Below are 18,080 nucleotides of genomic sequence, written 5' to 3' on the forward strand. Positions count from 1 at the left end.
TTTTTTAAGAACATAAATTGAAGGGTTAAAAATATAATTTTAAATTCTGAATAACAAAGAAAAGGTAATTAAAAATTTATCCTTAAGTAGAAAAGAAAACAATTAGGTGAAGTAACGACAAACTCTTACATGAAACCCCATACTTTAAAATGTTTATAGATATGGCATTTAGGATCATCATTTCTTCTCCCTGCCCTTCCTCTCCAGATTGAAACTCTTTTTTTCCAATGTATTTTTATTTATCTCACTAAATATTTCCCAATTGCATGTGCAAAAATTAACATTTTTTTTAAAATTTTGAGTTCCAAATTCTTTTCCTTCCTCCCATCCCACCCACTCCTTGAGAAGGCAAGCAATTTAATATCAATTATACATGTGAAGTCATGAAAACATATTTCCATATTAGCCACGTTGTAAAAGAAAACACAGAAAAAAAAGAAAAGGAAAAAGAAAAGGAAAATCATATATTTCAATCTGCATTCATTGTTTGTCAGTTCACTCACTGGAGGAAGATAGCATTTTTTATCATGAGTTCTTTGGAACTGTCTTGGACCATTATCTTGATCAGAGTACTGAGTCTTTCACAGTTGTTCATCCTTATAATATTGCTGTTACTGTGTACAATCCTGTTTCTGCTCACTTCATTCTCTAAATCTTTCTAGGTTTTTATGAGAGTATCCTGCTTGTGATTTCTTACAGCACAGTAGTATTCCATCACAGTCATGTATCACAACTTTAAACTCAGACTTTAAAATGAATCTGCAATATCATTGATGTGGATGTTTCCTCTGGTAATAGATAGAAACTCATCCATACCTTTCCCATCATATAAGACTCTTGTCCATTTGCTCCCATAAATGGATAAGCATTACAAAGCTTGATGCAGCCGTTGTTACAGATGGTCTACCAAGTGTATTTGGGGCCTTCTTTTCTTTCTTTTGACATAGCAATTGTATCAGTGGAGTACATGAGTCTTCCATTGGTTAACCCATGTTCATGTCATGTGACCAGTCCATCTTTTTTTTCCATTATAACATTTCTTCATGGACACCTTTCACTCCACTTCTATCTTGTTCTTTATTTGTAATATGTTACAGCTTCCTTGTGTATTTTTTTCCATCTCTGTCATTTCTCAGTGACTCTCCTTACCTTTAATGGGGTCCTCTCTTGTAGCAAACCAGTGTGGTCCTCAAAACAATGATCTGCCATCTCATTGGAGATGGTAGTGTTGTATGACTTGTAGCCTTTTAACAACACTGGTAGAATATTGGTATTAAAAAGATGTGCCTTTCATAGAGACTTTGATGTAGCTCTGATAGAGGTTTAGAGCCATTGAAGGAGCTTTGCAGTTCTCCATAGACAATCCATTTCTTTCTACTAATTGTTTAATTCTGTACTCAATTCTTTCTTTTCCATTGTCTGTCCAAGGTATGTATACTGAATGGATAAGCTTTGTCCTTTGTCCATCTAACTTCATGCAATAGATATTCTTCATTCACATGTTTTTTTTCTGCATGGATAGTTAGTCCAACTGCTTCCAAGTAGTTATGGATTTTGTCCAAGAGACTTTGAAGATATCTAGAACTTGATGCAGCCAGTATAATATCATTTGCCAACAGAAACATCAAGAGGAACTCATTGTTTACAGGGAATATTTCAACTTAGACTGTATACCAGATCTGTTCTATGATGCGTTTGAAATTATTAGGCAAACATACATCTCCCTGTTTTTTTGTACCTCACATACTATTAGTGAGTGTTGACAAAGTTTTATTTGTGTTATTATATCTTTTGAAGGTATCTTGAAAAATATTGATATATGCATGTCACTTTGCTGATGCCTTTTTCAATACAATGTGAGCTCCTTAAGGCCACCAGCCTAACACAGTGCATAATGAATAATAGATGCTTAATAAATTCTTGTTGATTGATCGAGAGCCCTTAAAGTGGTGATTTATTTGCTGAACCAAATCAAAACTTGTTTTTATCATCAACTAACAATAAGAACAGTGAAATCTTATATTCTCTGTATCTGTCCTTGAACTCTACAATATTAAAGATGTAGTCTACTGTGGAATATTGCATGTGAAATCCTGCCTGTCCCATGCTAATATCTCAGCAATGATTACCTTGGGATATGTGTATATAGATTATTTTTATAAAATGTCTATAAAGATAGACAAGTGGGCATATAGGTTAGTAGTTGTTGAGGATCTCTTGATCTCCTTTTTTCTTTTTGTATTAATGAAGTATAAAGTTTCTTCTCCCTTTCCTTATCTTCTTCCCAAACTCACCTCTTCCACTTTCCCCTCCTTCAGATGAGTTATGAGTCAGTCCTTCAGTGTCCTCACATTTATGTTACTTCTTACATGGACATCTTGTATATATGCTTCATCTCATCTGGCTTCCTTTCCCATCTTTGTTCTGTTTAATGTCATTTCTACTTCTTCTATATGCATACCCAGATCTGTAACATTAAGAATCCAGTTGTGTTGGCTCTACTTCCCTTCATGGTGCAAAAAATTTTTTTAAATAAATTAACCTTTGCAGATCCTTAGCAACTGCTATACATTTATTGCCCCCCTTCCAAGTTTATCCTTAGCTGTAATTAGGATAACTTTGCTTAGTTGAATTTCTTGATAAAATTTCTTTAAACTCAATTTGCCACCCATTGTTTCCAACTGTTTTTTTTTGAGGTAATATAATTCATTCTCTATAAGATTTTATAAATTAATTTATGTTTTAAACTGGTCATGTCCTTGGCTACCATATTTTTCTGCTTGGCAAGTAGACCATGTATTTACTGAGTAGCTAACTTTTTAGATTCTTTTGGCGTTATGACAATATTTTTTCATATTTAATGCCTGTGTGAATTCTTCACAGTGCCTCCATTTTTTCAGCATCAGTATCTTGTTTAAACAGATCAAGTTAGAATTGTTTTAATTGAAGACTATTTTCTTCATTTTAATTCTTTTTACTTTTTGTGAATCAGCTGATTCAGGAATGATTGCCCCACCAATAATGAATCATTCTTCTCAATAAAAATATAATCATTTTCATCTTTTTGTAATGTCATTTTGTGCTTGCCATGTCCAGCACCTCCCATTCCATTTTGGGAGAACATTTATGATACATAGATTTATGAATGATTTACGTGATCTGTAAATTGGAACTATTTTCAGTCTTTATTTCTGATCTGTATTTCCCAACATTTTCACTCTACTCATCTATTCACTTTTACATTGAAGTCACAGACTGCTGTGTTTTAAGTTAATAGAATTTGTACAGTATTATCAAGCTCTCCATATAATTCCCTGAGGTCTTCATCTTTTGCAACAGATGGTGATGCAGAAGCTGCAATAATTTTCCTAATGGTCATTTTTGCAAATATTTATCATAAGCACGGCAAAATGAAATGATCAAATGTTCCATGAAGTTGCCTTCAGGGATGCATGATAAAAACCAGTTATTTACCTCTGCCTCTTAGAATCTCCAGTCTCTATCAGGACTAACCTTAATTATCTGAATTATCATAATTACTTTGTGAACAAATCAACTTTTATACCTTCCTTCTACATGAGGCTTTTCCTGATTCTCAGTGCCCTCTGTTGAGCAGTAGTACCTTCTGTCCTGAAAGAATCTTGTATCTATTTTATTTTTGTTGTTGTACAGTCATTTTTAGTCCTGTCTGACTCTTTGTGACCCCATTTGGGGTTTTCTTGGCAAAGATAATGAAGTGGTTTGCCGTTTCCTTCTCCAGCTCATTTTATGGATGAGGAACTGAGGCAAACAGGGTTAAGTGACTTGCCCACAGTCACAGAGCTAGTAAATGTCTGATACCAGATTTGAACTCAGGAAGAGTCTTCCTGCCTCTAGGCCCAGCAAATATTCAGAGGTCTTGTGTGTGTGTGTGTGTGTGTGTGTGTGTGTGTGTGTGTGTGTATGTGTATGTGTGTGTGTGAGAGAGAGAGAGAGAGAGAGAGAGAGAGAGAGAGAGAGAGAGAGAGAGACATTCTCCTACATGCCAACCTCCTAAAAGTCAGAGTCATCTGCGTTAGAATTATTATATATTAAGTAGTATTCATTTTACTAATATTGTTGGCTAAGTCTGTGTCAATCCAAGACCAAATATAAAAGAACCTAATTCTCAGGCAAAACGATTGAGTTCATCCAAGTCTGAAGAGTAAAGTTTTAGGGAGAGGAAAGGGAATAAACATCATTCTGGAATTTTCCATGTAAATTCCATGGTAACCGCCTCTCATCTTATCATTTCTCTGCACAAACCCAGTCAGAGAAAGTGGCTTGGAAGAGGAGCTAACGTCTTCTCTGCATCTGGGGAATTCATCTTTCTACCCCACATAATCACTGTGATGGCTATGGTACTGGAACTCCAATGACCTGATTTATAAGATGATGCTAGCAATCAAGTGTACTTAAAGCTGCAATTTCAGCAGCTTTGATTCATCCCTCTTGTAACATATCAACCACTCTTTCAAGTGTTGCCACATGTCAGAAGAGTGTAGTAAAAGTTTCCATTGTGATAAATATATCTACATCTTGATAATCCTCCTGTAATATGGAATGGGCAGGGGAGAATCACATTATGTTCATTTATTTTTGCTTATACTGTAATGCTTTAATTGTTCAGATGTTTTCTCACTTTAACACCTAAGGTGTAAAAATCTACAGAAGTTTTAAAAATATGTGCATGTTATTTCTAGCAGATTTGCTTAATTTTAAAATGTTTTTTAAAACAGTGCATTAATTTAGCAAGCATTTATTAAGAATCTATCATGTTTTTGGTACTGTATGGTAGGCTCTGGGAATACAAAGACAGAAATTGTTTCTGCCCTCAAGAAACTCATATATTACTGGGAAGACAAAAAAAAAAGACAGTGTATAATACAAGCAAAAGAGTACTGACCGGATTCATAGGACCTGGATCCTGGTGCTTACCACCTCTGTGACTTTGAGCAATCCCCTTAACCTCTTGGGCCTCAGTTTCCTCACCTGTAAAGTGGTGGGGGGGTTTGGACTAGATGGCCTCTGAAATTCCTTCCAGTTCTAATTCTTTGAGCCTATGTATACAAATAAGTAAATACAAAGTAATATGCAGGGATAAAAGTGGGCCTAACAACTGGAGAAACCATAAAAGGCTTCATTTAGGAAGTGTACTTAGCTGAGCCTTGAAGGAATCTAAGGATGCTAGGAACAGATCTGAGGACACTGTAGGCATGTGGGACAACTTAATGTGAAGACACAGAATTTGATGTTGAAATGTTGTGAACATTGCCTGAGTTATAAGCAGGCCATCTTGACTGGAATGTAGACTAAGTGAGGAGAAATAGGGTTAATTCAGTCTTCAAGAATAGGTTTGAGTAAGATTGTGAAGGACTTTAAATTGCCAAACCACATTTGTGTTTTATCTAGAGGCCAGAGAGATAGCTTAGCATGAGAGACTGGCATGGTCTCATTTATGCTTTAGAAATCTCAATTTAATAGCCTGAGTACATGATGTATCATAAAGGAAGAAATTGGTGACAGTAATCATAGTAAAGAAGTAGGTAGTGTTGTGCAGTGGAAAGACCTAGGCAGGGATTTTGCTCTGCCATAAACTTGATGTGTGACCTTGGGTTGCTCACTTTATCGGAGTGGTACTCAATTTTGTTTAGATTTTCTCATCTATCTATAATAGGGGAGGGATTGAAGCTGATGATTTTTAATGGTATTTTATTTCTTTTCCAATTACATGTCAAGACAATTTTCAGCATTCATTTTTTCAGATTTTGAATTCCAAAATTTTCTCCCTCCCCTCCTCCCCTCTTCCTAAAATGGTAGGCAAATTGATATAGGTTATACATGTTCTATCATGTAAAACATATTTCCATATTAGTCATAATTGTGAAAGAAGAAACAGATAAAAAAACACAAAAAGAATAAAGTAAATGAAAAAATAAGCTTCCATCCATATTCAGAACCCATCAGTTCTTTATCTGGATATGGATAGTATTTTCCTTCGTGAGTCTTTTGTACTTGTCTTGGATCATTGTGTTACTGAGAAGAGCTGAATGATAATCATAGTTGATTATCACACAATGTTTCCAGTACTGTGTATCATGTTTTCCTGGTTCTGCTCATTTAACTTTGCATCAGTTCATGTGGGTTTTTACAGGTTTTTTCTGAAATTTGCCTGTTCATCATTTCTTATGTCATAGTAGTATTCCATTACATTCATATACCACAGCTTGTTCAGCCATTCCCCAGTTGATGGTTATCCCCTTAATTTCTAATATTTTGCCCCTATGAAAAGAGCTGCTATAAATATTTTTGTGCATGTAGGTCCTTTTTTCATCTTTTATGATCTCTTTAGGATACAGACCTAGTAGTGGTATTGCTGGATCAAAGGGTATGCACAGTTTGGTTGCTCTTTGGGCATAGTTCCAAATTGCTCTCTAGAGTGGTTGAATCAGTTCACAACTCTACCAACAGTGCATTAGTGTCCCAATTTTCCTACAACCTCTCCAACATTTATCATTTTTCTTTTTTTTTTTGCCATATTATCCAATCTGTTATGTGTGAGGTGGTACCTCAGAGTTGTTTTAATTTGCATTTCTCTAATCAAAAATTATTTAGAGCACTTCTTCATATGCCTATAGATAGCTTTAATTTCTTCACTAAAAACTGCATGTTCATATCCTTTGACCATTTATCAATTGGGGATGGCTTGTATTCTAATAAATTCAGTTCTCTACATATTTGAGAAATGAAGCCTTCATCAGAGACACTTGTAAAGATTGTTGCCCAGCTTTCTTTCTAATTTTGGTTGCATTGGTTTTGTTTGTGCAAAACCTTTTTAATTTAATATAATCAAAATTATCTGTTTTATATTTTGTAATGCTCTCCATCTCTTGTTTCATTATGAACTTGTACTCACTTAACTTATTCTTTAAGAATTTGGATGCTATACCATTTGGTGCAGATATGTTTAGTATTGCCATTATTTCATTGTCCTTGTAGTTTCCTTCCTTATCTCTTTTGATTAGGTCTGATTTTGCCTTTGCTTTGTCTAAGATCAGGATTGCTACCTCTGCTTTTTTTATGTCAGCTGAAGCATAATAGATTATTCTCCATCCCCTTACCTTTCCTCGGTGTGTGTCTCTCTGCTTCAAGTGTGTTTCTTGTAAACAATATATTGTAGGATTCTGGGTTTTGATCCACTCTGCTATCTGCTTCTGTTTTATGGGAGAGGTCATCCCTTTCACATTCACAATTATGTGTATTTCCTTCCATCCTATTTTTCCTCCTGTTTGTCTTCTCTCTCCTTTCACCCTATCTCTCCTCATCAGTGTTTTGCTTCTGTCTGCCACCTCCCCCGATCTGTTTTCCCTTCTATCTATCTCCTCCAGCTTTATATATTCTCCTCCCCTCCTACTTCTGTGTCAGGTGAAACAGATTTCTATATTCAACTGATTCTGTATATTACTCCCTCTTCGAGCCAATACTGATGAGAGTAAGGTTCAAGTGATTCCCACTACCCTGTCTCCCATCTCTCCCTCTATTGTAATAGGTCTTTCGCACCTGTTCATGTGAAATAATTTACCCCATTCTACCTCTCCCTTTCTTCTGCACCCAGTATATTCCTCTTTCTCATTCCTTAGTTATTTTTTATGTCATTCCCACAAATTCGCTTTATATCTGTACCCTCTATATATTGTCCTCACTGTACTATTAGTGGCACAAGTTTTAAGAATGACAGCTATCATCTTCCCATGTAGGGATGTAAACAGTTCAGCTCCATTGAATCCCTTATGTTTTCTTTTCCTTTTATTAACTGTTTATATTTTTATTGGGTCTTGATATTGGAGATCAGATTTTTTGTTCAATTCTGGTCTTCTTCTTATGAAAACTTGAAATCCTATTTCATTGAATGACCATTTTTTTCCCTTTGAAGTAATATGCTTAATTTTGCTGGGTAGCTGGTTCTTGGCTGTAGTCCTAGCTCCTTTGCCTTCTGAAATAATCATGTTCCTTCACCTCTCATCTTTTAATGTTGAAGCTGGAAATCCTGTGTAATTCTGATTTTGACTTTCCAATATTTGAATTGTTTCTTTCTGGCCACTTACAGTATTTTTTTTCTTAGACCTGATAGTTCAATAATTTGACTATAATGTTCCTCGAAGATTTTATTTTGAGATCTTTTTCCTGAGGTGATCGCTGGTTTCTTTCAATGCCTATTTTGGCATCTGGTTACAGGATATCAGGGCAGTTGTCCTTAATAATTTCTCAAAAGATGTTGTCCAGGTCCTCCTTTTGATTATAACTTTCAGTAATCAAATGGTTCTGACATTGTCTCTCCTGAATCTCTTTTCCAAGTCAGTTTTTTTCCCCCATGAGATATTTTATGTTTTCTTCCATTTTTTCATTCTTTTTAATTTGTTTGATTGATTCTTGTTGTCTCATAGAATCATTAGCTTCCACTTGCCTAATTCTAACTTTTAATAAGTTGGTGTCCTCAAGTAGCTGTTTTACTTTCTTTTCCATTTGGCCAATTGTATTCTTTAAGGATTTGTTTTCTTCAGTGGATTTTTGTATCTCCTTTTCTGTTTGGCCAGTTCTACTTTTTAAGCAGTTGTTTTCTTTTTCCAAGCTACTAACTCTTTTTTCATAATTCTCTTGCATCACTTTCATTTCTTTTCCCCATTTTCCTTCTATCTCTCTTATGTGATTTTTAAGCTCCTTTTTGAGCTCTTCCGTGAATTCTTTCTGGACTTGAGACCACTTTCCATCTTAGTTTGGGATTTTGCCCATAGGTGTTTTGGCATTGTTGCCCTCTCCTGAGTATGTGTCTTGATATTCCCTTTCACCATAATAACTTTCTGTGGTCAGATTCCTTTTTTGTTGTTTTCTGCTCATCTTTTTTGGTCTTTTTTTCCTTTCTTTTAAATATGAACTCTGCTCCAAGATGGAAGGGGCACTGTCTCAGGATTCTTGTTCCAGGAGCTATAGGCTCTGGCTGTTTACCTGGTGCTACATTAATGTTACCCCCCCCTTTGGGGGTGACCCTTGTGTCCAGTACTGTGCTGGGTGGGGAGTAACTGGCCCTGCTGGAGGCCATAGTGGTCTGGTAGCTTACTCAGTGCTGAACCAGTGTTCTAGTGGTGGTGCCTGACACGTCCTGGGGCCTGTGTGGTGTTTCTGTGTTTCCCTGGGGCTACACTGAAGCATGTGGTGGTCAGGCTGCTGGTGTCTGTTTGCCTAGGGCTCTGCTGGGGCATGTGGCGTGTTTGCTTAGGCACCGATAAGGCTGGCTTTTACCTGTTTACCCAGGGCCACACTGAAGCACATGGAGGTCTGGCCTTTGGCGGTAGCCTATTTGTCCAGGGCTACACTGAAGCATGTGAATAGGCCAGTGCAGGCAGCTTCCTGTTTGCTTAGGCCACCCATAGGGTTGGTATTTACCTATTTTACTGGTGCTGTGCTGAAGCACATCCTGGTTCTAGAGTCTGCCCGTTTTCCTGGCTGTGCTGAGGCATGTGGTGGGTCCTGGTGTTGGCATTTGCCTGCTTCCCTGCTCTGGGGCTCAGGATCTACTGCTGGTTTGCTGAAGTGGGGCTTGCTGCTGTCTTGCTGGGACGCTCCCTGTACTTCCCTTTCACATAAGTGAGATGGACCTTTCTTAATGATCTTCCAAGTTTCTTGGGCTTAAAGATTGTTCACCCTGACTTTTTGGTGGTTCTGCTCTTCCAGCATTTGTTTTGGGGCTCTATTTTATGGTTGTTTGGAGGTGAATAGGGGAGAGTTATGGCGACTTACTGCTTACTCTGCCATCTGATGAATATCTGATGCCATCTTAGTTCCTTAATAGTCTTTCCTTTTAAACTTTCAAGAAGAAATTTTATTAGCCTAAAAGTATTCAAAAACCAATGCGCAATCATAAAATCAAGCCCTGGTTCATGTGGTCAAAGTCTTCAGCAAATTGCAGCATTCCTAATGAAAATCAGAGAATAGAGAGCAATGCAATGACTTGGCATGACTCTAGAAGACTGATGATAAAGCATACTTCCTACCTTTTGGTGGAGAGATGATGAGTTAGAGGGGCAGAATAAGGCCGCATTTTCAGGCATGCCTAATGTGTAGGTGAGCTTTTTGTTACATTGTAGGGCTTTTGGAAAGGCGGAAAGTAATAGGAGGAATAAAGAGTAGGGATAGCAATGTAAAAACTAAGAAAGAAAAGCACATCAATGAAATTTTTAAAAATTCCTAGGAGAGAGCAAAAAGAAATTTATAAGGGGAGACAGACAAGCATGGCAATGTTGGTAGTCGTATATTAAATGGAATGTTTACTTTAAAATATAGACTATATGTAATAGAGATTTATGGCTTCATATGTAATTCTTTTTTTCTTTGTTCTTTTTATATGAAATGTTCATGTTTGCTGACATGCTAAGTTCATGTTTTTTTATAAAAAAGGTAAAACAAATAAAAAGGGAAAAATAAATTTAAAAGCTAAAAAAGCAATGAAAGCTTAATAAATTTTATATAAGTTGCATTGAACTGGACCTATATAATTGCAGATATGGGGCCTTCTGTATTAAGTTTCAATATGTTTAACCTAGCAGATTCATATAAAAACTCAGTGAGTATACTGTTTTTCTCTCCTCTCTTACCCATTCCTCTTAAAAAATAATAATAGTAATCACTTATCATGCTAACAAACATTAAAAACCCAAGAACTTTTCTTAACCAATTTGTGGTCAAGGGCAAATATAGCAGAAACTATTGTGTTGAAGAAACACAAGTTCACGACAAACATTCAACATTTAATTTTCTTTTATTTGCAGTGTACTTAAATGAAGCTGGATTCAACTTTGTGAGGAAGTGCATTCAAGCTGTAGAGTCTAGAGGTAAGTGAGACACGAGTTATTTTTCTCATGTTGTTTCTGGTATGTGCTTCATTTTTATGTAGAAGCTATTTCAGGCAAATAGGCTAACGCAAGACAGACAGACTGACTAGACATTTATTAATATGTCAGGTATGTCATATTCTTAATGTATTTAGAAATTTAGAATACATTTACAAATAAAGATAAGAGCTTCATCTGTATGAACTGGGAGCAGAAGCAGCATGGCCTGGTGGAAATCTTGGGATTAGAGTAAGAGGACCTAGTTCCAGTGCTGGTTTTTGCTCCTTTCTATCTTTGTAAGTTCCATATCCTCTGAGCATCAGTTTCCTTATCCGTGAAATGATCATCTTATATTAGATGACTTCTGGTGGCCCTTCCAACTCTTACTTCACGATTCCATGAATTTTATGATCCCATGGTCCCCTTGAATTTTAAACTCCTACAACTTGTAGTCATTATGTTTTCTAGTCCCACTGAAAGGCCAAAATCCCTCACTTATGAGCTGAATTTTATCTTTGTTTCTGAAAACTTGTCTCAATTAATATGTGTGTGTGTGTGTGTATAAAGTCATACATTTACTTTATTTAATAACTTATTGCAGTGCCATACACATAATAGGCTCTTAGTAGATATTTTATATTTTTCTTGGTTGATTGTTTCCAAGATTGGGAGGTCTAGGTGACTTAACCAGTTTTAATAATTTAATATTTCAATATTTATCTTTAATATTTTAAGTATTAAATAAATTATTTATACTTTCTATTTTTAATATTTATAAACTAATATTTAATATATGACCAGTTTAATATTTAATGATTTAATATTTTAAGGTAAATGGTAAAGCTTTTTACAAGCAGTGGAGTGTCTACTTGGTTCCAGTTGTTATTAGGTATTTGCATAGCCTGGTTTCAGGTCAGTGCTTAGGAAATATTAGTGAAGATAACAAAACTTTCCAAATCCCCATTTGTTCTTCCCATTCATACAAAGATATAAAATTCCATTTTTTCCCTCACTAAGCTGAGTAATTTTAAGTAAAATAACAAGTTTCTTCTTGTTTTACCTGCACACGTAGTATGTTATGTGACTCTCACCACCAACAAAAAGGTTGTATATACCATTAATATTATTTAGAAACTGTTCTCTTTTTGATAATGTGACTATCCCTGACCTACCAGGTTCCCTACAACAATCCCCACCTCCTCAGTATTGTGGTTTGTATTTTTATTTGCCATTATTTGTTTTCAGAATCATTGTTGGTTATTTTAGTAAAGGATAGCCAAATTTCTAGCCTTGGGTACCACTAATAAGGTCAATAAGTATATCTAGTATATACAGAAAAGAGAAAGGTGAAAAGAAGCACATGGGGGAAAAAACAGTAACAAGAAGAAAAAGATAAGTAGATTAGAAAACAATTAAAGAAACATGAGGGAGCTATATTACATAATATGATGTTCTTGGTAGGTGCTAAGTAAATATTTCTTAGCCATCTCCCTCCCCCTAGTAGTTATTTTGTATATATCTTGTGTAGACTTATATATGTTCTTCAATAGAATGTAAGCACCTTGCTAGTGTCTTTTTGTTTGTATCACTATCAATTGTACAATGCCTAACATGATATTTAATAAATGCTTACTGATTAATTCAATGAATAAAGGAATGGTTAGGATGGGAGGTATTATAAAGAAATATGGCATTGTATAAAGAACCCTAGAGATAACAGGACCTTGGAGATATCAGAAAACATGAGTTTAAGTTCCTGACTCTACTATTTATTCACTGTGTAACCTTGGGCAAATCACTTAATGTCTTTAGGCCTCAGTTTCCTCATGTCAGATGAAGGGTTCAATTAGATGATCTCCAGAGTACCTTTTAGTTCTAAAATTCTATTTTGCTGTTACTTATTTCTAACAAAAATTGCCACAATAAGTAGCTAGCACAAATACTTGATCAGCCACTCAGATTGTATTGTCTGCGTAGAGGCACCTAATGTGCCATATTATCTCTGTGCCTAATTTAATCCTTGAGCAATGTTAGAAATTGTATTGAATATTTATGAAGACTAGTAAAATAATGTAAGTTACTAACTCATTGAAGTAAGCATTATTTTACTGGCCTTTATAGATATTGACTTGAATTATGGTCATTTAATATTTCTCACACAATGAAAAGGCATTCTCATGAAAACTTAAAAAAATCAGGAATCTGTGTGTTGGAGCTATATACCCTAAGCACGTTAGTCTCAAATTTTTATACGTAAAACATCCTGGGTTTGATTGGATTTATCACTTTTGTTTATCCAGATGTTTAACCATGGCATATTAAAGTAGTCTAAATTATTTTATAGTCCTTTTGCTCATCATTAGTGAAACTGATATGGGGCAAACCAGGAGAATATAGGCCCAAGAGCTGGCCTGGGCCACTGGGGTAGGTAAGTACAGAGACAGTGTGCTACATACAAGCAAGAAGTCATAAATGGAGGATTCTACTCAATTTATAAGGTGGAGTTTGGAGTTTGGGAGAACCAATCCAGAAGCAACAGGCAAAGTATTAAGGCCAGATAAAAGTGTTTAAGGCTTCAGGACAAAGTGGGCAAGTCTGAGTAGTCTGACTGGGATCAATGTCCAGAGAATCAAATTAGACAGGAGAGTCTAGGTAGAAAGAAGTATAATCCAAGTGTACAAGGAGGGAGTATACACTCTGGGATTCAAACATCCCTGAGGGAATGATGAGAATTGAAGTCCAGACATGCAGAGTTGAAGAACAGCATCTTAAGGAACAGAGTACACGGGTGGATCCATGCAGCATCATGGAGGATCTAGAGATAGAAGGGGCTTTGGAGGCCATGTCTTCCCATTCCTCATTTTCATAGATGACAAAAACTGAGGCCTGGTATAGGAGATGGATTGCTCAGTGTCCTGGTTTTAAATTTCCTCTTGGATAAGGGCTGAGAGATAAGTGCTATACTCCAGGGTAAGCCGTGACTGCAGATTTATGTAGGAACTCAGGGACAGAATTCTAGGTCCTCAGCAGTTCTGACAGTCTTATCGAGAGGAGGAAGTGTTAGCTTAAATGGTTGAGGAATATAATGCAATAAATATTAGGTAACATTGAGTGATCATAGAATAATAGATTTAGAGCTAAAAGGCACTTTAGAGTTCTTCATTTTTACATATGAGGAAACCACAGACTAGGAAAGTAAAGTGACTTGCCCAAAGTCATATAGGTAATAAGTGGAAGAGCCAGAATTTGAACCCAGGTCCTAAGACCCTAGATCTACTTTTTATTCAACTACTCCACATGTAGTGAAACATCTCTTCAGCTAAGGGATATCTGCCTTCCTGCATGTCCTAGAAGAAGTTTAAACAAATCAGAATGGTAAAAATTGAAAGTTGTCAAATTCACATTTGATATCCTGAAAATATTATCTAATGTGAGAAATAGAGGCCTAAAAGAAGTTTCAGGGATAAACTTGTTAAAGTTAAAATTTCAGAAGTGGATAAGTAGCTTTCAAATTGTGGATAGGCCTGTCTGGGCAGCATTGTGTCCTCTGGAGTCTGTTTCAGGTGCTCTTCCTCTGATTCTTCCCCTTAGGTATCACCATTTTAGGGCTCTACCGAATAGGAGGTGTGAACTCCAAGGTCCAGAAGTTCATGAACACCATATTTTGTAAGTAGGAAATGAAATTAGTTACTCAATGTGGATTCTTTTTGGGACTCTATGCAAGGAAAAGAAGCACCCATACAAGGCTTCTGTTAGCTAGAGACCCTCTGCAGGCTTCTTTTCTTTCGTCTGTGATCAGTGTAAATTGAAATTCTTTGTGTCCTTAGGTAAGATTTTAAAACCAGATCTGTATTATTGCTTTAATCACCTCAGCTGAAAGATCTAGCTGCTTCTTCAAGTTTTACTGGAGCTCTTTGTCCAGAGTCCTCCTTTGCCCACATCACACTGTACATGGAGTTATGTTTGCATTCATGCCTGTTGTCTGCTTTCCCTCTCCTTGGTCCCTCTCCCCCAGATGAATATTAGCTCCTAGGGTGTGATCATTGGCCTTTTTTAATCTCTTTATCCCCAGTCCCCAGCACATTGCCTCATACATACTGGGTGAATTGAACTTGTGTAATCAAAGAATACAGGACTTGGAGTCCAAGACCAATTACTTAAGCAATTACTAAGCATCTGTTAAATTCCAGATTCTAAGCAAGGAGGATAGAAATTTCAAAATAAAGCAGTTCCTACCTTTAAGGAGCTTACATTCTACTAAGTCTAGTTTGGAATCAATCCTATCCCTACCCCTTGTGTGATCTCTAGCATGTGACTTAACTTCATCTATTTCCTCAGGTGTCAAAAGAATAAATTAATTCTGTACTGCCTGTCTCATAGGGCTGTTGTGAGGCTCAAATAAGATACTGAATGATTACTTTGTAATGTCAGATAATGATGGTAACAAAAATGATAGCTGGCATTTACATAGCACCTACTGTGTGACGGCCACTGTGATGAAACACTTTATAAATATTATCTCACTTTATAACAACCCTGGCAGGTAGGTCCTATTACTACCATCTCCATTTTATAGTTGAGTAAACTGTGGCAAACAGAAGTTAGGTGACTTGTTCAGGGTCACACATTGTCTGGGGCTAGATTTGAACTCAGGTTTTTCTGACTCTAGACCCAGCACTCCCTGTCCACTGTGCCACCTAGCTATTATAAGGTTACCACACACTCAGTCTTAATGATTAAACTGTTTAGGCATTCAAGACCTTCACCATCTGGATTTAGAAGGAAGCAATTACTTCTGATTATTCAGACTTCTTCCTCAGATCCTAGGAATAACCAAAGGCTTATTAGTGCTCAGAGAGCAAGCATCACAATTGAAAACCCAGACTAATTTAAACCCTTCTGTTTGGAGCCTACAAATTATGCTTACTCTCCTGAAGTTCTTATGCCGCTTGTATTGGGGTCAGTGAACTTGTGCTTTAAAAAATATTTTTGACGGCTGTGTTTCAATATAATTGATTTCCTTTGCAACTCTATTTGCTTTATTTTATACATTTAAAAACATTATTCTGAGAAGAGCTGCATTGGCTTCACCCAACTCTCAAAGAGATCCATGACACAAAAAAGGTTAAGAACTTCCAGGTATAGTAGGAAAGACTGGTCATCAAAGCTTAACAATGATTTGGAGTTGTTTGGTTTAGCTGCAAAGCTAACTAGTTTCTCTTGGCTGCACCCCCCCCCCCTTCCTAGCTTCTTTCTTCCAGAGACTGGGGGTAGAGGTGAAGTAGGACAGGGATTTGCCCTTAGTGCCTTTACTCTACTACTCAGGGTTGCATAGGTGGAGCTCCTGAGCCAACCATCTAGATTTGCTTGAGTTTAGTACTTACCAAGCCTGTATGTCCCTAATAGGAGAGCTTAGCTCATTCTTTGCCCAGGAAAATCCACGAAAGTCTAGATTCTTATAACTTAATATTTTCTCCCATTTGGGGGAATTATAATACTATCCACTAACATCTCTTTGACTTCAATCCTGAAGATTCCTTTAGCTCCTCCATCAACTCCTCTTGAGCAAATGAAAGACATACAGAGCAGCAATGCCTTGGTTTAACCACAAATTTATCTTAGTAGTTTCTTGTAGAGATTTGGTTAATAGCAACATGAAATACATACTTCAAAGAAACAGAGATGAGCTTTGGAGCAGATGCTCTGGAGAGGAGCATGAATGCTGTGGGTTCTGTCTAGCTCAATTCCATATTATGATAGTAATAGCATCGACAAGGAAAGCAGCTAGGGCATTATTGGTCCTTCAGGACCTCCTTTTATCTTTATCAGTTGGAAAGGAACTCTGTCCTTTCCAAAGAAAGTTACTTATGTCTTGCTGTAAGTGAGAGCCCCTGTGCCTTTTCAAGTACAGATAGTCCCACAGTCCCTGGCACCAGAAACTTTCTATTTGCCTATATATCTCCATTGCCCCACTACATAAGAAAGATGTTGGGACTATGCTCTCAGGAAAAGCAAATCAATGAGTTGTTTCAGGTGTCACCACCAGATTATATTAAGCAGTATTCTGAGTTTAGCTCCAATGTGTTCTGAGCAGTCAATATTTTATTCTCCTTAGATCACATCTCCTTTACTTGTTTGATTGGTTTTCTGAATATCCTATTTTATATCTCTATTTTTATTTTTTTCCAGCTCCTAAGTCTCCTCCTGATATTGATATTGATATTGAACTGTGGGATAATAAAACAATTACAAGTGGACTAAAAAACTACCTCAGGTAAGATTCACTACTTAGATTTTTTCATTTTTTCTACAGCCTTTCAAAGTGATCACAATATTTCACTGGGGTTAGAAAGTTCTGCTCTTGATTTGTGGCTTTGATTTACCCCTTAGCTTAATTTCTTTGAGCTCCTGGAATGAATAGTAAGAGTCTGATAACATGTATACTTGCAAAATTGCAGCTTGGCTTTAGGACTAATGTTTTAAAAGGTCACAATATGGGCATGTTACACTTTGAAAGTAGAACTTTTTCCATCATAAAACTTGCTCCAAAAGATTTTGAAGAATGTCTTTAATTCAAATCTTTGGTAATAATTTAAAAATTTTTTTTATTTAAGAAGTCAACTTTGGCCCTTAAAAAAACACAATTCTAAGGAGTTATATATAAATTGTTATACTTTCATTGGTTTACTTTAAAAGTAGTATCAATAAATGAGACAGATCCTTACCTTATAGAGATTGGTAATTATAATTTAATTAAAAAAATCAGTAAGTATCTACTGACACCTGGGGTAGGTGTTGAAAGTAAAGAGATGAAACAAGGCACAGAACTTACTTTCAACGGAGTCAATTGTGAGTGAGCACACCTAATAAACACAAACAACTATAAAGCAGAATGTGATAAGTGTAAAGGAGAGATTCAAAAATTCCATGAGAAATTTAAGGAGAGAGCTACTTTTCACCTGAGGTCATACCTGAATTGTGCCTTGAGAGACAAGAGAAATTTCAGTAGTCTGATAAAGATGAGGAAGCATGGGAACAGGGCAGGACAAAAATGGGGACAATAATCCAACTTGGCTAGAATGCATAGTTTGTAAAGGGAATATTCTAAGAGAAGACCAGAATGTGTGATTAGAACTAGATTGTGGAGGTCCTTGAATTCCTGGGTGGGGAGTTTAT

At 36.4% G+C, this 18,080-nt stretch overlaps 1 protein-coding gene across 1 annotated transcript in view; it reads left to right on the forward strand.

The window, feature by feature from the left end:
• Positions 1-18,080, forward strand: part of ARHGAP42 (Rho GTPase activating protein 42) — a 392,658-nt gene that overhangs the window by 327,583 nt on the left and 46,995 nt on the right. The window contains exons 13-15 of the mRNA XM_020996109.2: positions 10,842-10,904; positions 14,496-14,570; positions 17,094-17,178. Of these exons, the coding sequence (XP_020851768.1) occupies positions 10,842-10,904; positions 14,496-14,570; positions 17,094-17,178 (223 nt within the window). The remainder of the gene's footprint in view (positions 1-10,841; positions 10,905-14,495; positions 14,571-17,093; positions 17,179-18,080) is intronic.

The sequence above is a fragment of the Phascolarctos cinereus genome, unplaced genomic scaffold (assembly GCF_003287225.1).
Source record: "Phascolarctos cinereus isolate Bilbo 61053 unplaced genomic scaffold, phaCin_HiC Scaffold_726;HRSCAF=1367, whole genome shotgun sequence".
NCBI classification, from domain to species: domain Eukaryota; kingdom Metazoa; phylum Chordata; class Mammalia; order Diprotodontia; family Phascolarctidae; genus Phascolarctos; species Phascolarctos cinereus.